The sequence below is a fragment of the Recurvomyces mirabilis genome, assembly GCF_035927965.1.
Source record: "Recurvomyces mirabilis strain CCFEE 5264 chromosome Unknown scaffold_4, whole genome shotgun sequence".
Taxonomy (NCBI): Eukaryota; Fungi; Ascomycota; class Dothideomycetes; order Mycosphaerellales; family Teratosphaeriaceae; genus Recurvomyces; species Recurvomyces mirabilis.
Window position 1 is genome coordinate 588,475 of NW_027041938.1, and position 20,988 is coordinate 609,462.

The 20,988-nt window shown below is 52.8% G+C and overlaps 10 protein-coding genes across 10 annotated transcripts; 4 read left to right on the forward strand and 6 right to left on the reverse strand.

Moving 5' to 3' along the window:
* Positions 1-1,102: 1,102 nt before the first annotated feature.
* On the forward strand, positions 1,103-2,237 carry LTS14_002077 (uncharacterized protein; the record flags this gene model as incomplete). The annotated part of the gene is made up of 3 exons (XM_064834784.1): positions 1,103-1,243; positions 1,299-1,449; positions 1,504-2,237. 3 exons carry the CDS (start codon positions 1,103-1,105, stop codon positions 2,235-2,237), a joined length of 1,026 nt encoding a protein of 341 aa, XP_064697655.1.
* Positions 2,238-2,381: 144 nt separating this feature from the next.
* Positions 2,382-5,292, reverse strand: LTS14_002078 (uncharacterized protein; the record flags this gene model as incomplete). Its single annotated transcript, XM_064834785.1, has 3 exons — positions 2,382-2,486; positions 2,547-4,972; positions 5,022-5,292. 3 exons carry the CDS (start codon positions 5,290-5,292, stop codon positions 2,382-2,384), a joined length of 2,802 nt encoding a protein of 933 aa, XP_064697656.1.
* A 208-nt stretch (positions 5,293-5,500) lies between these two features.
* LTS14_002079 (uncharacterized protein) lies at positions 5,501-5,990 on the reverse strand (the record flags this gene model as incomplete). Its single annotated transcript, XM_064834786.1, has 2 exons — positions 5,501-5,876; positions 5,935-5,990. 2 exons carry the CDS (start codon positions 5,988-5,990, stop codon positions 5,501-5,503), a joined length of 432 nt encoding a protein of 143 aa, XP_064697657.1.
* Positions 5,991-6,464: 474 nt separating this feature from the next.
* LTS14_002080 (uncharacterized protein) lies at positions 6,465-7,972 on the reverse strand (the record flags this gene model as incomplete). Its single annotated transcript, XM_064834787.1, has 2 exons — positions 6,465-7,509; positions 7,623-7,972. The coding sequence occupies 2 exons, from the start codon at positions 7,970-7,972 to the stop codon at positions 6,465-6,467; spliced, it is 1,395 nt and encodes a 464-aa protein (XP_064697658.1).
* Positions 7,973-8,532: 560 nt separating this feature from the next.
* On the reverse strand, positions 8,533-9,498 carry LTS14_002081 (uncharacterized protein; the record flags this gene model as incomplete). Its single annotated transcript, XM_064834788.1, has 3 exons — positions 8,533-8,762; positions 8,819-9,219; positions 9,419-9,498. 3 exons carry the CDS (start codon positions 9,496-9,498, stop codon positions 8,533-8,535), a joined length of 711 nt encoding a protein of 236 aa, XP_064697659.1.
* Positions 9,499-9,840: 342 nt separating this feature from the next.
* On the forward strand, positions 9,841-11,820 carry HSP78_1 (chaperone ATPase hsp78; the record flags this gene model as incomplete). Its single annotated transcript, XM_064834789.1, has 1 exon — positions 9,841-11,820. The coding sequence occupies one exon, from the start codon at positions 9,841-9,843 to the stop codon at positions 11,818-11,820; it is 1,980 nt and encodes a 659-aa protein (XP_064697660.1).
* Positions 11,821-11,850: 30 nt separating this feature from the next.
* Positions 11,851-12,198, forward strand: HSP78_2 (chaperone ATPase hsp78; the record flags this gene model as incomplete). Its single annotated transcript, XM_064834790.1, has 1 exon — positions 11,851-12,198. The coding sequence occupies one exon, from the start codon at positions 11,851-11,853 to the stop codon at positions 12,196-12,198; it is 348 nt and encodes a 115-aa protein (XP_064697661.1).
* Positions 12,199-12,519: 321 nt separating this feature from the next.
* Positions 12,520-14,796, forward strand: NOP4 (RNA recognition motif-containing protein; the record flags this gene model as incomplete). The annotated part of the gene is made up of 1 exon (XM_064834791.1): positions 12,520-14,796. The coding sequence occupies one exon, from the start codon at positions 12,520-12,522 to the stop codon at positions 14,794-14,796; it is 2,277 nt and encodes a 758-aa protein (XP_064697662.1).
* A 2,026-nt stretch (positions 14,797-16,822) lies between these two features.
* Positions 16,823-17,345, reverse strand: LTS14_002085 (uncharacterized protein; the record flags this gene model as incomplete). The annotated part of the gene is made up of 4 exons (XM_064834792.1): positions 16,823-17,001; positions 17,061-17,118; positions 17,170-17,207; positions 17,261-17,345. The coding sequence occupies 4 exons, from the start codon at positions 17,343-17,345 to the stop codon at positions 16,823-16,825; spliced, it is 360 nt and encodes a 119-aa protein (XP_064697663.1).
* Positions 17,346-18,123: 778 nt separating this feature from the next.
* Positions 18,124-20,625, reverse strand: LTS14_002086 (uncharacterized protein; the record flags this gene model as incomplete). Its single annotated transcript, XM_064834793.1, has 1 exon — positions 18,124-20,625. One exon carries the CDS (start codon positions 20,623-20,625, stop codon positions 18,124-18,126), a length of 2,502 nt encoding a protein of 833 aa, XP_064697664.1.
* Between the last annotated feature and the right edge of the window lie 363 nt (positions 20,626-20,988).

Genomic DNA, 20,988 nt, shown 5'->3' on the forward strand with positions numbered 1-20,988 from the left:
GAGCATTCGCGACGGAGCTTCCGAAGACAAGCACGCCTGTCTCGCGTAATGGCAAGTCTCGAAGTCCGTGGGCTGGCAAGGAAAACATCCAAACGAAGGAAGGTCAATTGCCTGCGGTCGTACAAGATGAAAGTGGCGTGTGAGTGACTTTTGCATGGACATACATACTCCCCGGCTCTGGTCGTTGCTGCACGTCTGGAGCGGAAGGGCAGGAAAGGTGAAGTCAGCAATGTGGAATCATTCAAGCCACTTGAGACCTTCTCAAGCCACGCGTTTCTACCACATCCACACATGACAAAGTGGACAGTAAACCGCTCATGACAAACAGACTCACTCATCCCCGGCCGATGGACTGGCACTTGAACATCTGGTGAAGTACCGATTTCCCGTCCTCTGCCATTGATTCCTCATGTCCAAACTCAAACGGTCGTCCGGATTCTTTCCAATCCACAACTCCACCACAGCCCTGCTGCTTCCCCCTGAGAAAGCCATCTGCATAAATTGGATGTGCTTTAAGTCCCTGTTTAGGACTTGACGATGTCATCCTAGTCAGCTCGCGCAAGAGTCAGCACGAGATGTTCACGTGAACCATGCCGCTCTTGAACGCAACGCGGCGGTCCCGCTGCCCTTTATCATGTGTTTGGAATCACGACATGCTTTCCGTGTCCGCAAGGATTGTCGGTCTCATCGGTCTCAACCGTAGAGATCTTGGCCCCGGCACAGGACAATGGCTAATGTGCGCAATTGTGGCTTCATGATGGTTGATGCATCGCGAGGAGGATAGCGAGCGCCTGCATGAGACTCTCATGAGAAGTATGTATAAAGTCTCCTACTACCTCTGTCGACTGTCCACTGCCCTTGATCAGCTCTGGTCGGATAGATTTTTCTTCCCTTTCACCGTCACGCTTAATCGTCACAATACGATATGCACCAATCAATCATACATCTGCTCTCTCTATGTGCCGGAGTGCTTGGCCAAGGTCCTAGTCATCCTCATGGCCCGCCATCGGGACCATGGCCAAGTGCTCGACCATGGTCAGGACAAGCAAATAAGGCCATCTACTTCTTAGATGACAACCCCAGTGGCAGCTCCATCGTCTCGATGCAAGTCAGCGCCAATGGGACCATCAGCAATCCTCAGCGTACTTCGACTGGCGGTAAAGGCTCCATTGCATCAGATGGGACGGCTCCTTTAGCTAGGGATGCTTTGATATCCCAGGGCTCCGTGATCGTGGGCGGTGAGGTGAGTCTCCAAGCCAACACATATGACAATCGAGTATCGAACTGAGACCTGCTAGTACCTCTTCACCGTCAACGCAGGCAGCAACACCTTGGCCATGTTCAGCATCGATCCACAAGATGCATCGCGTGTGACGCTCGTGGGCGCCCCAGCTAGTACCCTCGGCGAATTCCCGATGTCCGTTACCTACTCGGACACACTTAACATGGGTTAGTCTCTTACAGTACTCAAGATTTCGTACAGAAAGCTGATAGAAATGCCAGCCTGCGTTCTCAATGGTGGTGCTAAAGCTGGAGTGACCTGCTTTCACGTCGACCGGCAAGGCGGCCTCCAGCCGACCGGATCCTTCCTCTCTCTTGCCGGCATCACGAACGAGACGACACCCCCAGTTGGGCCTCCAGAGTCCAGCTCACAGATCCTGTTCACGCCAGACTCCTCCGCCCTGCTCGTCCTACAAAAGGGCAACGCAGGCCCACCAGTATCGCCAGGTTATATTGTCGCCTACCCTGTAGTCAACGGACGAGTCTCTGGCAACTCAGTCAAGAACCAGTTCGCCAACGTGGCCATGCCGTTCGCCGGAGTATTCGTGGACAACGATCGAGTGTTCATGGCCGATCCGTCCTACGGCGCCTCCATATTCGAAATTCCTAGCGATCTCGAACTTGTACAGCAGACCCATGTTGTTCTGCCAACACAGAAAGCAGTTTGCTGGTCAGCATACGATGCATCACTCAACACGGCATATGCCATTGATGCTGGACAGCCACTGGTCTACACCTTTGATCCTAGCTCAGGTGCCCAGACCGGCTCCTTTAGCCCCGACGAGAGCGTACAAGGATTGTTTGATAGCGCTATCAGCGATGGGAAGATGTACTCGCTTGCGGCGGCTAATGGTATCGTGGTTATGGATCTGGTATCGCAGACGCAAGTTCAATTCTACAACCTGACTAGTTTTGGCAATAGGCAGTACTGGGACGGCATGGCAGTGTCTTGGTAAGGACAGGTTACTTGTGGAGATCAGATTGTTCTGCAGAGTCTGGACGAGAATGTGGCACACCACACTGGCAACTAGCTCTCCAGTCTACTACAGAGATGAACAGGTAGCCTCAACTAGAGCAAATGTGCTATAATACATGTAGGCTTAATTAGCTCCCATCGTCGAGCTTGCAAGCTTGAGCAGGTCATCAAGGATAATGCGAGGCTCGTCTTCGATATCGTTCTCCAAGAAGTCGCGAGCAAGTTCCTCCTGCTCAGAAGTTAGCACGTTTGTTACATTTGACTAAATTGCATTAGCATGCCTACTCACAGCATCTTGAAGCTCGGCTAGCTCAGCATCAGGCAACTCTGCACAGATTTCGACCAGGTCCTCGCCACGAGCAGCAAGCAAGATCAGCTGCTCTGCCCTCTGCACGACCTTTTCATCCACCCCATTCATGGCAGCGCAGCATGTTCCGAAGCTTGCGCTGCTGCGACCGGGTTTGTAGTTGTAGAGGTACGTGATTTGTTCATCGAGAGCAGAGGACTCTTCATCGACACGTACTTCCATATGCGCAAACGCGAGCGACGGGCGCCTTGGTAGAAAGCCAGTCTCAAAGATCTCGTGGAAATGCGTTGCGCCTAACACTTTGGGACAATGAGTGCCGCGCTGCAGTAGATGCTCGAAGACACCAGCAGCGAGTCCTGCCCCATCGTACGACTCCGTGCCTTTGCCGAACTCATCGATGACAAGCAGGCTACGACGGGTAGCGAGGCTCAGAGCGACAGATATCTGTTGCAAGTCGATCATGAAAGCACTCTGCACGCGTGAGACACTTTCGCGAGTCGTGATGCGCGTCAAGATCTTGTCGGTGATGCCGATCTTCGCAGCTTCTGCCGGGACGAAGCTACCGATGTGTGCCATATAGACAATGATGGCGACCTGCTTGAGGTAGACGCTCTTGCCAGAGTAATTCGGTCCAGTCAGTATGGCCATGCTGGGGCCACTGGCGATTGCTTGAGATGCTGCCGGCGTAGAGGCTACATCGCGTAGCTCCTGAATCATTACGTCTTCGACTTGTTCTTGATATGGCTCACTACCAGATCCGCCCACTAGAAACGTGTCGTTTGCGACATACGACGGCACAGTCTGCTCCTGCAGTGGGTGTCGACCAGCTTTGATCTTGATGATGTTCTCCTCGGTCACGATGGGTCTGGCAAGATTGTGCATTTGTGCACCTTTTGCCAGAGCTACGAGAGCATCGAGCTCACCACACATATCCGATGCAGTATTCAGCAGATCTTCGTACTCCAAGACACGATCTCCAAGCTGCTGAACGATCTCAATCTCCTTGTCACGGATACGACCATAGATGTCACCAAAATGTTCGTCCATCTCTGTCATGTTGGAATTCTTATAGTACGCATTTTCCTCTGTGGCAAACATCTTCTCCCACGGATCGTCCTCGGTGCCCTCCCACACTCCTCTTCCAGTGTCTCCTTCAAGACGAATTGAGATGAGGAAGCCGATCTGTGGGAAGAAGATGACATTGACCTTCGAGTCGAGCACAGCCGGAACATGACCGGCAACATGGCTTGCAACTTTGGACAGTAGATCCTCAATGCCATCGTATGTCCTCTTGGCCTCGTCTAGCTCCTCATCGATGTTCGGATGCACGACTGTATGGCCCTCCAGCTTAGATGTCTCGATATCAACGACATCATTGATGAGCTTACCGACACTTGCAAGCTGGCGACGATCAAACTTATCTTCGATCTTAGCACGAATGGCGAGTCTTTCGCCCCCCTGCAGCTCGACCAAAGTCTCCAGTATGTTGAGGGTGTAATATGAGAAGTGGCGAATGGTGGACCATACAGAGGGGGAGACTCTTCTGTTCGAATTCAAGCCGCTGTTGATGCCTTTGCGCAGGTTGACCGTGACGATACGTAGATTCTTGACTTTGCCAAGACACTCTGACAGCCTGACTAAGCAAGTGCTGTTCTCAGGTCGAAGCAAGACGCTGATGGTCTGTAAGCGTTCGTTGATCACGGCAATGTTTAGGCTTGGCCGCAAGAAATACTGGCGTAGAAGAGCTCGACCTTGAGCTGTCTTGGCTTGCTGATGAAACAGGCCGTAGACTGAGAAGCCCTCCTTGGCACCACTCGACCAACCTTTACTTGGTGGCCCTTGGTTCTGCGCGTTCGGATGTGATTCAATCGATGTGATCTGCAGTGATGCCAATGTGTCTGCATTGATGAACATGGTCCCGCTGAGGCTGAACATCTCCACGGTGGCAACTCTGAACATGGCAGCAGCAGCTTGGTCTCCAGGGAGGTAGGACGTGGCTCTGCGGCGCTGCAGGTACGAAAGGACTGCACCTGCGCAGCCGACTGTGGTGCGACTTTCGACATTGATCCAGCCCGACAGACGGAGAAGTTGACCTTGACGGCCAGCAAAACCTGTGTCGGCATTGTCACGGTCGTCCTGCTCGGTCATGATGTCGCCAGGGACCACGAAAGTCACACGGGGACCATCGTGTTGGCCGATGCGAAGGTTGACCAGCCTGTTGCGAGCAGAGTCGTAGCCAAACTCGGCATTCGGACGGCGTTCAAGCAAGTATGGTAGGCGAGTCTGATCAGTACTTCTGCCATCTACTGATGCTCGTGCGTCTCTCATCTCGGGGTCAAGACGTTCAATGACCTGATCGTCACATTTGCTTGAGACGAGTACCACGGTCGGCTCAATGAATAGTTTGACTAGGACTGCTGTCAGTATTAGAGGGAGCAGAAGGGGCTTATTCCTCACGCTGATCAATGATGTCTGGGCCACCAAGCCTGACGTCTTCGAGAAAGTACAGCTTCTCCTGGCGTGCTACGTAGTATGCGCAGCCCACTGTGCCCCGTTCTGTGAGCTGCACGGCCATGATCACCTCGTCAAGAGAGTCGAGGTCGGCATCGGACTGATCGTGTGGCTGCTGATCTGTGGTAGCGACACTCTCCGGGTGCGGCACGAAGGTGCGGCTCGAGGCTGATCCCTGGCTGGCAGAACGCCTTCGACCAGTTCTGTAGGAAGTCATGTTGTCGAAGTGTGCTATTAAAGGAGGGGGATGAGGTGAGAATAGACGGCCGTTAGGATCAGCTGGAGCGCAAGGTCGTAGGAGTGTGGAGGCGTGAGGTCAGATGAAGTGAGGTCAGAGACGCGCTCCATCTTCCTCCGTCTCGATGCGGCAAGTACGACTGGAGTTATGTACAAGCCCCCATCGTGGACTGAGCTAGTAGTAGAGCTCACGACTCAATCTTCCCACCATCCTGCTGCTGCCTCCACTCCTCAAACCCTCTGCTCGCAGCCCGAATATCCAAGAAGCCTGCCCTCTCCTCCAACCCAGCATAAGGATTGCCACCACCCACACCCACCTCCTTAATTTCCCTCGCCTCCTTGCTCCTCTCAAGCCTACCAGCCCATACGTTCCATTGTATGGGTTTCAGTTCTGGACTGCTTAGGACCACGCCTGCGCATAGTAGGAAGACCGAGAAGAGTGTTTCGAGTGTGATGTCGAGTGGGAGGTTGACTTTCGGATCTAGTGCTTGAGGGAGTATGTAGCTCGCGGCCGTTGGTGTCGAAGATGAAGGGAGGAGAGAGTGCTCGTATGCGCTGTAGACACTGTATCATTGATAGCTTAGCATTTTTGTGGTTAGTAGTTGCAGCAGGCATAACTTACGCATGGGCGAGGAAGAGCATGCCCAATATATTGACAGCAGTCGCTAGTGCAGCCATGGTCTGGTATGTAAAGCAATGTTGGGGTGACCGATGATTACAGCTTCGTCAATTGATGCACGTTCATGTTTGGAGACGGCACATGAAGCAGAGCCGCAAAGCTTGGCAGGTATATATACATGTAGATTAATGCGAGAAGAAGTTTCTAACGGAGCAAAACGTCTACACAAACAATATGCTCGGGTAGATGGTGCTTTGCTGAAGCGTATCGCTCTATCTACGACAGGAATTTGTGAGACCTATGTTCACTGCTACAAGAAGTACGCCAAAAGCGGCGCTGCAGCAAGAATCCAACCCATGACGGCAACATGCCAATCTTTCGGCGTACATTTTGGCTCTGGATTGTATGGGTATGGATATCGGCCCCCAGCACTATGCCCTCGTCGTTCGCATCAATATACTTCGCTCATTGACTTGTGGTCGTACGTTCATACCACTATCGACTGTGCTCAGGGTGTTGTGCACTTGCTGCGTTTATAACATAGTCGTCAAGGTCGACTTGAGGCTTTCAATGTGCTCCATGGCCTGGAGAATATCGTCCCGATACTGATTCCATTTGAAGAATATGAGAGCTCTGGTGATACCTCCGCCGGACGCTGTCGGGTTGAAGCGCTCGAGGACTTCTTTGGCCTCTTCCAGGACATTTTTGGAATCGGCGAGAACGCGATACGCGATATCGTGTAGCGGCGAAGATGACTGGGATCGGAGCAAGACCTCGGCTATAGGCTTGAGAAGGGCCGAGTAGTCCATGATTCGAGCGGATAGCTGCAAGATTTCTTTCAGAGCATGCTTCAGGCTGCGTCTTGTACTGGAGAAGCTCAATGACACTCTCGCGGCATAATCCACCATCTGAATTACCCCAGCTGCCAATGCGAGCCCACTCATAGGGTCCAGACCGAAGCTAGGCATCTGTATCTTCGACGGAAATCTCCATTTCTCTCGAGTGCCTCCGTTGCGATGTTGATTGCTAGAGAATTGATCAGGGCTCGCTTCTCTTGTTGGATCTCCCATAGCCCCATTCGTGAGAAGGAGTGGCGACTGCGAATGTTGATCCATGTGCGCAGCCTCAGCTTCAGTCAATTCTGGCAAGTGCAAAGCGCGCAAGTATTCATCGACACCTTGAGACACGTTGTGATCGCCGTCTGTGGAAGCAGCGGATTCTGGGAGATCTTGGTTTGGAACAAAGTGGTCTGACCGGTCGTCAGAAGAAGCAGTTCTGGGTGCAATCACGTGTGACGAGTCGGGCTGCCGCGGAACCAGGACCAGTGGATAATCAATTGCAGCGTCTGGTAGAGTGAACACTTTTGCCTGTTCTGACAGCGGTAGTCCAGGTCGTGTCAAGAGGCGCTTGTAGATAATGTCCGTCAAGTCATCTACGTTTTCCAAGAGTAACCTATGATTCGATTGTGCCAGTCGCCCTGGTACCATGCTCATGTGGCCGGCGTGCTGATAGGGACTTCGAACCACGGTTCCGTCAGAAGCGTTGTCTAGACGGCGATCGCCAGACGTCGCAGCACCCCTTCAAAGTCCAGTCAGCGAACACTCCACCGGCTCCCGAGGGCTGACTTGCCAGAATCCCACCTGGAGCAGTAGCATCACCATGTCGACTTGTGCCTGCATGCTCTGCCTGACTTGTCGAGATCATCAGCAGCAGCAAAAGCCCACTGCAGCTTACGCGGGACATTGGCAACCATCCCGCGCTCCGAGTACTCACCCAGACCTTTCTCGTACTTATGGATACCTTGTTTAAAGTCCGCCACAAAACCGTCGAGGCCGTTGGATTGTTCCTGGATCTGTTGCTTGATATTGGCCGGCATGCGGGACAGATCCAGGCGTTTCAGCGTATCCATCACCGCGAGGAACCCTTGACACTGGCGCATCGCCATTTGATAATCCTTCTTAGATTCTTTGAGTGCATTGACAATTTTGTTACCGAAACCAATGAAGAAGCCTATATCCCCTGGACTGAAGCCGAAGGACATCTTGGTAATTAGTAGAATACCTACCTGTAGCAGTAAATACGTCGCGTATTCACTTGATCAAACGCAGAGTGGGGCGAAGGAGCTAGTCATGGCTTCCCATATACGATGATGGCAGGGCGGCCTCAACCATGACAATGTGGCGGTAAGGCTGCGTCTGGCCACTGCCAGCGCATTCCATCACCATCTCAATCAGCCGAAAGTTGTCCTTGCATTCGGAACTGGCAGTAAAATTGTCTTGGGATAGTGTAGCAAGATATCTACCACCTACAGAAGAAAGATTGTACATGAGCAGGCCGCGTCGCGGGTGATGGGCAGGGACCATTCGTGCCAAGCCTTTTGCTGCACGGCTCCTACGCCGCAATTGCATGACATCGGAATATACCTAGTCGTTGGGCATGTGTCTGGAAACTTTTATATGCATCTATGGTATCGTGTCTTAATGCTACTGATCGTCATAGTTCATGCCATTGATCTGGGAGATATACAGCAAGAGCTGAACATTCGATCGGGGAAGGCTTTAACAAGGTGCCTTGCCGTGACCAGTGCAGCAGCGCATGCGCCTACAACTTCTGCATGGCCGCGACGTCAGAAGACTGCACATAGTCTTCGAAGCCCTCAATCTCCTCCTGGAGCTCGTCGAGGGAGATCTTTTCATCCTCAATGACCAAGTTGATCTGCAGCTTCTTGATGCCGAAACCGACAGCGACCAACTTCGAGCCACCCCATACGAGACCGTCCTTCTCAATGCCGCGCACAGCGCCTTCGAGCTCTTTCATGTCTGTCTCGTCATCTGGAAGAATATGTTAGCCGGGCTCAGAAATGTATATGATTGTGATCTGAGCATACCCCAAGGCTTAACATCGAGTGTGACAATCGACTTGGCAGCAGGCTTCGTCTTGCCGGCCTTCTTCTTGGAATACTCGGCCAGGCGCTCCTCCCTTACACGCGCAGCCTCTGCATCCTCCTCCTCGTCATCGGAGCCGAAAAGATCGACATCCTCATCGTCATCGTCACCACCCTTGGCAGCCTCCTCCTTCCCTGGGGCCTTGGCCGGGTTGACGGTGAGCTCAGACAACTCTGGGCCGTAGGCGGTGTACTCCTTGCTGGGGTCGCCTGGCAGAGAGGAGAATTCAGACTCGAAGGTGGCAGTGTGCTTGTACCAGCGGTAGGCGTGTGGATATTGCTCGACCTTTGGTGACTCCTTCAGGGCTTGGAAGCATTTTACATCGGCTTGCGAGGGACCGTAGCTGGAAGACGCTGTTAGCGACTGTTTGTTTTGTCGTGTGATTGTAATATGAGATAGCAGTGGGGCGAAATCAGAGGTGCACAGAATGCATTGGTTATAGTCATTCAGCGGGGTCTTACGCCGCCTCATCAACACGGACCAAATAATTATCATCAGGACAGCTGGGGAGTGTGAGGGAGGGGATGAGGCTGGAGACCTACCCGACAATGTACGATCTCGTCCGGGTCCACTGATCCAAGATGGTCAGACCCGTGCTGGATAGGAAGTCCGTGAATCCCATGGCGGCGCAATTGTGTGTTCGTGATAGGGAAATGGGGCAATGGAAAGTTGTGAAGCTGTGAGTAGTCAGTGGGATATTTTTCCCGCCCTGAGGCAACAAGGCATTATTCCAATACGCAGGGATGACGGGCCGACCCGCTGATACCGAGCCAATCAGTAGCCATCAAACGTTCGCGCCCGAGAGTTGATGCTAGAATCGTCCTGAAGCCTTCATGCTCTTGCAAGAGCCAGGATTGTACATATATCCTTCCGCCCTCGCCCCTGTTCCTCTGTTCCACCTGATCGTCGATGGTCGACATATTGGGACTGTCAACGCTCTGCTCCCGAATCAATATCGTCAGACATGCTCGCAAGCACAGGTAGGAGCGCGGCGAGGCGAATCGCGAATGTACGATTTTCATCACCACGACTTCGCATACCAGCAGCTGCCGTACGTTCAAGCCCAGCTATTGTCAATGTAATCCAAGCGTCAGTCTCAGGCAGCTTACAACAGTCTCGGAACTATGCTTCGGGACGACCACATCCTCCAGGTGGCACTCATCGGATGAACTTGTCGGGCGAACCCGAGAAACCAGCACTGGAACAGTACGGAGTCGATCTCACAGACAGAGCAAGGTCTGGTAAGCTGGATCCCGTGATAGGCCGAGACCAAGAAATTCAGCGGACGATCCAGATCCTGTCAAGACGAACGAAGAACAACCCTGTCTTGATTGGTGCGGCTGGAACAGGCAAGACCGCCATTATTGAAGGCCTGGCGCAAAGGATCGTCAAGGGCGATGTTCCGGAAAGTATCAAGGAGAAGAAAGTCATCTCCCTGGATCTAGGAAGCTTGATAGCGGGTGCGAAGTTCAGAGGTGATTTCGAGGAGAGATTGAAGAAGGTGCTAAAGGAGGTCGAGGAGGCGGAAGGAAATGTGATCCTGTTCATTGATGAACTACATACGCTGCTTGGGCTGGGCAAAGCTGAAGGCTCGATAGACGCATCTAATCTCTTGAAGCCAGCTCTGTCACGAGGTGAGTTACGTCTTACAGGAGCAACGACGCTCAACGAATACCGTCAAATTGAGAAAGATGCGGCGCTTGCAAGACGATTCCAGCCAATCCTTGTTGGCGAGCCTACGGTGCCGGACACGATTTCTATTCTGCGAGGGATCAAGGACAAATATGAGGTCCATCACGGTGTTAGGATCACAGATGATGCTCTCGTAGCAGCAGCCACATACTCCAACCGCTATATTACAGATCGTTTCCTGCCAGACAAAGCCATTGACCTCGTCGACGAAGCAGCCTCAGCGCTACGTTTGCAGCAAGAAAGCAAACCAGACGCAATCCAGGAACTTGATCGACAGATCATGACGATTCAGATCGAGCTTGAAAGCTTACGGAAAGAAAGCGATGTGGCGAGCAAGGAACGACGAGAGCAGCTTGAGCGGACTCTGACACTCAAACAAGATGAAGCCGGTCTCTTGACAGAAAAGTGGGAGAAGGAACGAGCAGAAATCGAGACGATCAAGAAAGCCAAAGAAGACCTCGAGCAAGCACGAACTGACCTTGAGCAAGCTCAGCGAGAAGGCAACTTTGCTCGAGCGTCCGAGCTACGATACGCCAAAATTCCTGAATTGCAAAGAAAACTTCCAGCAGAAGAAGGTGGTGAAGGTGCCGCTTCGGCCTCGGTTTCAGAGACATTAATCCACGACTCTGTGACGGCAGACGACATTGCTGGCGTTGTAGCGAGGTCGACAGGTATACCAGTAACCAAGCTCATGAGTGGCGAGGTGGAGAAACTCGTACACATGGAAGACTCACTACGGATTTTCGTTCGCGGGCAGGACGAGGCCTTAACAGCTGTTTCAAACGCCGTCCGGCTACAGAGGGCGGGCCTGTCTGGCGAGAATCGGCCGCTGGCTTCGTTCATGTTCCTCGGACCTACTGGTGTGGGCAAGACGGAACTGTGTAAGAAGATGGCTGGGTTTCTGTTTAGTACTGAGCAGGCCGTCATTAGGTTCGACATGTCCGAGTTCCAGGAAAAGCATACGGTGTCCCGTCTCATTGGTAGTCCGGCTGGCTATGTAGGGTACGAAGATGCTGGACAGTTGACTGAGGCTGTCAGGCGGAAGCCTTATGCTGTTCTGCTATTCGACGAATTCGAGAAGGCTCACCGAGACATTAGCACTTTGTTGCTGCAGGTACTGGATGAGGGGTTCTTGACGGACGCACAAGGTCACAAAATTGACTTCAGAAATACTATGATTGTCCTCACGAGCAATCTTGGCGCCGAAGCTCTTGTGGCCGATGAGAGCACATCGTCTGACATCAGTCCCTAGGTGAAGCAAGGTGTGATGGACGTGGTCCAGATGTCCTACCCACCAGAGTTCCTGAACAGGATCGATGAGTTCATCGTCTTCAAGCGATTGTCAAAAGAGGCTCTGCGAGACATAGTTGACATACGACTTAAGGAGCTACAGAGGCGGCTTCATGATCGTAGGATCACGCTGGAGGTTGGGGACGAGGTCAAGACGTGGCTGTGTGAGAAGGGGTATGATCCTCGATATGGTGCTCGACCGCTCAATCGGCTGATCTCAAAGGAGGTTGGTAACAGCTTGGCGGACAAGATCATCAGGGGCTTAGTCAAGAGTGGCGAGGCAGCACGAGTTATGGTGAAAGATGGCGGAGAGCACCTCGAGGTCATAGCTGGGTTGTGAGGGGGAGTTCGATATGTGTAAAATATGCACGATTGCATGAATGACGATATAATAGCGTTGTCTAGATGTATGTACGATAGTCGCGAATGTAATACTACTCTGTAGGCTCACGTATGCACATACAGAAGAGACTGCATATACACGACGAAGCATAAGAGAAGCACAAGGGAGTCGATTAAGCCTTGACAGCACACTGTTCTGCACGTGACTGTAGGACACTAGCGTGCATCCACGGCGTTTACAGCTAATTCTCCGACAAACAAATTCAGAAAAGTTGAAGTACGCTTTGGGAAACACATTCGATTGACACATAATACACTTATGGCGCCCGCCGCGAAGAAGCGGCGCCTTTCGGACGGCGGTATCGCCAGTATCGAAGCTGTCGAAGCTGTCGAGGAAGTTCTACCAACGACAAATGCGGCAAAAGCAGAGTCCACGACAACGAAAGCTGTACCACAGACAAGATCACTATTCGTGCGAGCGCTGGCTCCAGAAACGACCACCGAGTCCTTGACAGAGCTGTTCTCAGAGTCCTACCCGATCAAGCATGCGACGGCTATCGTAGACCCGGCGACGAAATTATGCAAAGGCTACGGCTTCGTCACCTTCGCCGACGCCGAAGATGCCTTGCGAGCTAAGCAAGAATTCAACGGCCGAGTACTCAAGGACAGGAAACTCCGCGTCGAGCTCGCTGAGCCTCGTAACCGCGATGAGGCTGGCGAGAAGCTGCCGAAGGAGAAAGCTGAGAAGGAAGCTCCAGCCTCCACCAAGCTCATCGTGCGCAATCTACCCTGGAGCATTAAAGGTTCCAACCAGCTTGAGAAGCTGTTTCAGAGCTATGGCAAGATCAAACAAGCGTATGTGCCCAAGAAAGGGCCTGGGCTGATGGCAGGCTTTGGTTTTGTGGTTATGAGAGGTCGCAAGCATGCTGAGAAGGCTTTGGAAGGCGTCAATGGGAAGACAGTGGATGGGAGGACCCTGGCGGTTGATTGGGCGGTTGAGAAGGGTGTGTATGACGGGCTGCAAGCGCCGGAGGAGACGAATGGCGCTGAAGCAGAGGATGACGGCGACGGTGGTGTGAAGCTGGACGACGAGGACGACGAGGAGCTGTTTGCGAGAGATGCCACCGATGAGAGTGACAAGGGAAGTGAGGACGAGGCCGAAGACGAGGATGAGGATGACATGGACATGGGTGAGGATGACGACGAAGAAGAGGAAGAGGAGCGCAGGCCAGAGGACAGATCGTCAACTATATTTGTTCGAAACTTGCCGTTCACTTGCACAGATGAGGATCTTGAGGATCACTTCTCCCGCTTCGGCAGTGTGCGGTACGGCAGAGTTGTCATGGATATGGGCACAGGTCGGTCCAAAGGGACCGGCTTCGTGGCGTTCTACAACAGAGACGACGTCGATACTTGTTTGCGAAGTGCACCCCGCCGTACGCAGCCTTCTGAGATTCAGAAGGACAAGGATGGCAAAATCATCCAGGCACCGACCTCGATCCTGCAAAACGACGAAGCAGATCCGTCTGGCCAGTATACCCTTGACAGCCGCGTGTTACAAGTCAGCCGTGCAGTCGACAAGTCTGAAGCCAATCGCTTGACCGAGGAAGGCAAATCCCACCGCAACAAGCGCGACAATGACAAGCGGAGGCTGTATCTTCTGTCTGAGGGCACCATCTCAACAAAATCAAGCTTGTACGAAAAGCTGTCGCCTTCAGAAAAGACCATGCGCGAAGCGAGTGCGAAGCAGCGCAAGACCTTGATCGAAAGCAACCCGTCCTTACATCTGAGCTTGACACGTCTCAGCGTCCGCAACGTCCCACGCAGCGTCGATAGCAAAGAGCTGAAAGCCTTGGCCCGTGAAGCTGTGGTGGGTTTCGCGACAGATGTCAAGGGAGGCAAGCGGCAGCGACTAGCTCGAGAGGAGCTTGAGCGCGGTGGCGACGAGATGGTAGAAGCTGATGCTGCACGTAAGCGAGCCGGCAAAGGTATTGTGCGACAAGCCAAGGTTGTTTTCGAGGGCTCTGGAGGGAGCAAAGTGGGCGAGGAGACTGGGGCGGGGAGAAGTCGGGGGTATGGCTTCATCGAGTACTACACGCATCGATCCGCGCTCATGGGATTGAGGTGGCTGAACGGACATGCTGTTGGTTACAAGGTCAATGAGAGTAGCAAGGGCTCAAAGCGACAACCTAGCAAGGATGAGATGCAAGATCGAAAGAAGAGACTGGTAGTCGAATTCGCTATCGAGAACGCTCAAGTCGTCCTGCGTCGTCATGAACGGGAACACAAAGCTCGAGAGCGCAGCAAAGCCGTCCACGATGGCCGTGTGGAGGCTGCCGCTGCTGCCAATGGCGAAGATGCCGCTGCTGACAAGACGGCCAAGAACAAGGATGGCAAGACTAGACCTGGCTCGCGGAAGCGGAAGAGAGATCTTGAGGAGGATCGTAAGACTGGGAAGAAGCCTGCTGCTAGGCCTGCGGCTGCTACTGCCTCTGCTACGAAGAAGAAGGCGCCTGTTGATGAGAAGACTGCCAAGCGGAATCAGATTATTGGGCGGAAGCGTGCAGCGCGGAAGATGAGGAAGGGTGGGAAGTGAGCATTGGTCCGTCGTTGCCAGCTCATCAGATGATCCGGATGTGATGGCCATCTTGCCGATATAGCCTTTGCCGGATCCATTTCGGTATCCATCGGCGCTACGGTTGCATCACTACATACTTGCTTCATGACAAGCACGAACAGGTGGGCCTGGTAGGCTTTACGCCGCCCGAGTCCTGGTACTGGACTCTGGTCATCGGCGCCGTAAGAGGTTCTATGATGTGCTGGAAACGATCTTGTAGTAAATGAAGATTCGAGCTGATCTGCGGACAATCGCTCCAGATGCCGGCTGTGGTACTGGTGGGGTACAGTGACTGCGAGCGTGCCACCTCCATATGCTGTGGTCCGATTGGCAGCTCAATCGAATGCAGTATCTGATGTCTCACATCCACGTGCATTGCTTACCAATGGCTTGCATTTCGACAGCATGTGGTGCACAGCATGCTCAACGGTGCTGCGGTGTGGTACATCTATGCTTCGTTGCATCTGCACTATTACCATGTCTGGTTGGTACGCTATCTTCGCGGACGAGCCTTTCGTTCTCCATGACGGCAGAAAGTCTTAGCTGCAGTCAGATATCCAGTACCATGGTCCTGGGTCAAGGCGACGGCTCAAGTGAAGAAGGCGCTCGAGCCGGAAGGACCGTCGTGCAGCCGAGCCTTGTCTGTTGACAGGGGTGGCTGCAGCAGTACGCATATCGGTGGGTCGTTGTGCCTCCTCAGTGTCAAAGCTCGTGCACTGCGCTCGAGCAGACCTGGTTGTGAAGTCGAGGGTCCACGCAGTGCAACGCCTGTGCGACTTCTGGTCGAGTCCTGCTTCTTGCCGTACCGAGAGTCGAAGTCAGCAAAATCGTCGACGGGCGATGCAATGAAGCGACAGGCTGCAGGAGAGCGGTAGGTGGCGTGCGGAAGAAGCGGTGTGAAGTGACCTGTATCATATAAACGAAAAATTCTCTCTCGAGTTCCGACACGAGCTTCCAACTTCCACAAGTTCTCCTCGCTATGACCTTGATGCCATCGACTGGTCTGAGCTCCACTCGTGTCCTACGTATCTTCGTAGACGACCAAGCATTGGACGGTCCATTGCTGTGGGGAAGACGATGAAGTGGTCTTTCGATGCTTCGGCTCTCATCCTCAGGGGTCAATGCATCATGGATCGTCAAGTGCTCGGTGCTATCTGGGCCATCCTGATGAGCTATCGACTTGACGAGCATGCTATGCCATGCAGTGGTGTGGCGTGATTGAATGTGGTGGAGCTACAGCAGGCCCGTGCGTAGATATGAATGGAGATAGGAGAGCATATATACGTCGCTCTGTCGTCAATAGTGTATGCAGCTTCTTCCCTTGTACTATCTGTCGAGGTCTTCTGCTTTCTCATCCTACGCTGTGTTCATCGTCCGGACTGTTTCGGAGGGTTCGAAACCACGCAGCAGGAAGCAACACCACACGTTGTCAGCATATTGATTTTGCTTTGACCATGAATCATTGTACTGAACCTTCACAGATCGCAGAGTATCAAAACATCTCGGCACACACGACGGATCTGCTTCACCCCAGTAACCATGTGTCAAGTACGAAACTTGCCCAGAAGCACGTGAAGCTCTAAGCTGACCACAGAACAGTACGAAGTCATCCACTTTCAATGCGGCCACGCAGGCAGACGTCTGATCAAGCACTGTCACTTTGCCCGCAACGATCCGCACCACCAATGCGTCGGAGCCTGGTCCATCAAGCGAGAGTGGGTCAGCGCGAACCAGATCTGTCAGTGCTGTGGCCAGCAAGCCAATATGCAACGCGCGCAGCAAGCACAGCTGCGGGTCTGAAATGATGATTTGGTTGTTCACTGCTTGAATTATTTTCGGTCCGTCATGGCGTTCACGGACATACCCACTGAGTCTTGCTTGCGTTCTGGATTTGCTTTCTGCTTTTCTTGGCCTGGGCAGTATTGTGGTACCAAATGAGATCGATGACTGATGCAAGTGTACGAGAAGTGTTGTATGATAGTAGAACAAAGATCAGACCCGTCAGCTATTGGTTGGTAGCGCCTTCCACCTTGCCCTTCACGTTGTAACGTTTGCTGAAGAAAGTGTACCAGTCGTTCAGCACTTTCTTGTTGTCGTCCGAGAGGTCCTCCCAGTCCGGCCGGCACTCTTCTTCCTTAAGTGATGACTGTGCGAGTGCTCTACTTGCGTCCCGGCCTGCGAATACTACAGAGATGTCAACGGATGGACTCAGCAGACAAAGCTCGACTGAGCCAGATTGGTACCTTTATACGAGCCACCAGGACTATAAGCCTTGTTGCCAGTGACATCAAAGACTGTGCCCTGGAAATGAAGTCAGTGATCATACCTCCAATGCGAGTTTGCATGAAGCACCTTTATGGCAACATATGTTGGATGATCTTCATGTGTGCCTGCATTGATATGTTAGCCCTGGAGTTGCTTAACAGGTAGCGGCTGGGCCTACCATCGCATCTGCTGAGATAGTCCAAACTGATGACATCGTCCTTTGGAGGGTCAAGCTCGACCTTGTACTTCGGCTCGAACGACATGATGGTAGAACTTGCTGATGATTTCTCTAGTCAAAGGTCAATGTCAAAGCACGCATATTGGGACATCAGACGGTAGTGACCAAAGTGGGGGCAAAGATTACGTAAGGCATATCACGAAATCTATGTGACAAGGACCAGATGATCGGACGAAAATAAAGATATCGTGACAGTGTGGAGTCGATACGCCTTTGGTCTTCAACCGCAGGCAGACGTTTGTAACAGGCCAAGGTGTGCCATTCATCATTAGAAGGCGGACACCTGAAGAGCAGGCGATGACTGGGAACTCTTAAACGAAGGGATACGACATGTCTCTTAAGCCGGATGGAGTCTGACAATTGGTTCAAACACATTAGAGTGATCCTATGTACAAAAGCTAGGAGGTAGTCTTTTCAAGCAGCGGAGTAAAAGCAAAGAGAGGTATCGTTCTACGCCCCAAACATGGCATATTCTAGAAAAATCTGCTGCGCCGTTCATGGTAGATTTATTGTTTTCCCCCCAGCGCTCCTCGAGAACGAAGCCTATTCGTGAATAAGCTACCGGTGCTCCGGACACCGTACGGAAAAGCTCCATCTCACCCATCTCTCATACCAGTGAGCGCGAAGCCTGCAGAAGAAAGTATTCGCTGTATGGTGAAGAAAGATGTATATCCAGATAGATCGTCAAAGCGAGAGTGTGAAAACAAGTCGTAGCCCGCAGATGGGCTTGTGGTTTATATTCGACGCCTGTCATGTCGTGTGGGTGCTGGGTCGTGATGTATGGCAACGCAAGAGATCTAAGCTCAAATCTTATTCGAGCCGAGTCCAAGGTTCAGCCAGCTCATGTCGCTTGGCATAGTCTTCTGCTCACTTTGCCTTGCCTGCCCGCGATCGGCATAGTACGCACTGGGCACACCTCTAGGGAACACAGTGATGGTACTGTCCCGTTCTTCCGCAGGCTTGCTGATTCGCAAAGCTGGTGGCGGCTTTGGTATTGGAGTTGCCCAGTCAGCTGTAGGCGCAGCGGATGACCCGAGCTTGCTGGCGGTCTTCGGTGATGTCTTGTATGACACCCCAGTACCTGGAAAGAAGCTGCCACCGCCTTTGCCACGAGATGGCACACGCGGCTCGTACATGCTGCTGGTGTAGTTGCTGCTGGGCGGTCTCGCATCACTGTTCGGCCGACTGTCATTGAGGTGATCCTTGAAGCTGACGGGCGTGTATGGAGTCTCGCCAGGATTTGTATAGTAGTCGCTGTCGCTCATGGTCGACCCGATCGTTGTCCGATGATTCGTCGAAAGCGAGTACCCTGAGATCTGTGACCGCCTGTCTAGTGTTGGTGAGTCGACCATCAGCCCTGACTGACCATGTGACAGCTCAGCGGCACTGGCTTGCCTGGACAAATCTTCCCTTGAGTGATTGAAAACAGGCGATCCAGTAGCCACCGTTGACAGTCGTTGACCGTCAAGAGTCTTACTGAAGTCGATATCGAGAGGTGGTACGAGCACCGAAGATGGTATCCTCGATGGTTGTGAAGCTCTCGAGTAGTCGGAAACATCGCTCAGACCAGACTTCGTTGTCGACTTCATGTAGCCAGCGGGAAGGTGTGATACTCCGTTCGGGCCAGTGGGCCCGCTGGTAGCGAAGTACTTGGACCAACCAGAGCTGCGATTCCTTTCCACGTCATCCGAAGCAACTTCTTTCTCCGTATCGTAGGTGGCAGCAGGAGATGCTTGCTTGGGCAGTGGCAATGGCTTGCGCATGGGCTGTGGGACTGCCAACGTCTTATCACCTATGTCCATCATTTCCATAGGCTCGCCAGCACCGCTCCTGTCGCGTGCGAATGGAGCTGTACTGTCGAAGCTGGCCTTCTGCTGCACATGGTTCTTGCTGTTGTTGTTGAACCTTCCAGCAATGATTGCAAGTGAGCTGTGCGAGCCACCTTGTGAGCCACCGTTTGCTGTGCTATACCGGCTTTTGTCAGGCGGAAGCAGATTATTAACCGAGCCTCCAGCCTCCTTCATGAAAGATGCACCGCGATCAGCAAAGCTCATACGGTTGCGTCCTTTCTCATCGATGTAGCCCTCCTGCTTCTGTCGCTTTGACTTTCGCCATCTCAAGAAAAGTAGAATCAGTATGAAAAGTGCTGCAATACCACAGAGCACACCAAGAGTAATGCCAAGCGTTCTGAGCATGCGTTGATGTGCATTGAGGCCGTCGTTTGGTATTCCGGCCGCAGATGTGGTGTGAGATGGTGCGGATGAAGCGGTGGATGTGCCTGTCTGAGTTGAAGTCTTACTCGAGGTAGAAGAGGGCTGCAGAGGCTGCTGGTCTTTCGAGTCGAAGAATTTGTTGACATCCACCCAGCTGTTCCCGCTCTGGTCGAACAGTGCCACGGGCATGTTCGTGTTGCCACCACTGATTGCCGCAATGCCACTAGGTCCTTGTGCGACTGCGCAATCTGCTCGAGTTGCGGTTGGTGCATTCGAGCTGTTGTACGATGGCCAGTTGCTTAGAGATAAGTCTCTACTTCGTACGCGTGATGATGAGCCGCTGCCAATCTTCTGTCCATTCGCAGCGGTCTCGCCATTCGCGCCAAGTAAAACATATTGCGAGACTGTGTTCGGTGACACATTGACATTATAGACTTCCAGCACTTTGCTCCCATCGCTTCCATCAACGATAGTACCGCGTGCTGCAGGGTCGATCGCGTCTGTCAAGTTCGTGCCCAACTGTGTCCAGCCTTGCGATGTGTCGAAGAGGAACACTTGCTCGTTGGTCGACGAGCCACCAACCATTACTGCGTGACTGCTGTTCCATGGTGTTAGGAGAGGCATTGTCAGTGGTGGCGCCTGTGACGTGAAAGATTCCAAGTTGAATGGTCCGTCCGTAGATATGAAGAATGTCTGTGAGGACAGGTCGGATGGGGCTTGTGGCTGGGAACCAGCATACACCAGAATTCCTTTCGCATCCTCAATGTATGCTGCACTGTGCCCTGTCCGCGAGTGCATGTCCTCTGTTGGCGGACTCAGCGTCTCCCACGCTTTGTTCGCGAACGAGTATCGTTGTAGACCTCCATAACCAGTGTCATCTGACGTCCCGCCGATCACATATAAAGTTCTTTGCGAGTCCACCAACACGCATGCTGGTCCTGTCACGGACTTCGCACTCGCCTCCTCGTTCCACGTTGCATTCTGTTTCAAGCTCAACGACTGAAATCCAGAGGGTGAGAGTACATATAAAGTGTTGTCGTCAATTGCTGAGCAGTGGCCCTCAAGCGCCTGAGCAGGCTGAGGACCAGACATGAGTTGTGGTGCTGGAGCAGCGTGTCGCCCAGCACCCAAAGTCGAATAATAATGCTATCGCGCTTCCGTAGTGGTATGATATCGGTGTCCAGCACTAATCTAGTGATTGCTGTTGCTGGCTTGGAAAGATGTGGTCGCCAGTGACCAAGATGGAGGACCCACGTTTGCTCCTGCCCATTCGGTGTCCGTCCTCTGCCCGCGACTTCCTCCCTGCTCAGATTCGAACGCTACCACGTGCCTGATATTGAGCAAACACACTTCCTCGCTCCTGGCGCGTATAACTGGTGCGAAGACAGACGGTCGCTTCTTCCAAGACCAGTAACGAGAGTGGTGAGACGTGCAAACAAAGGTCGACAGCTAGTG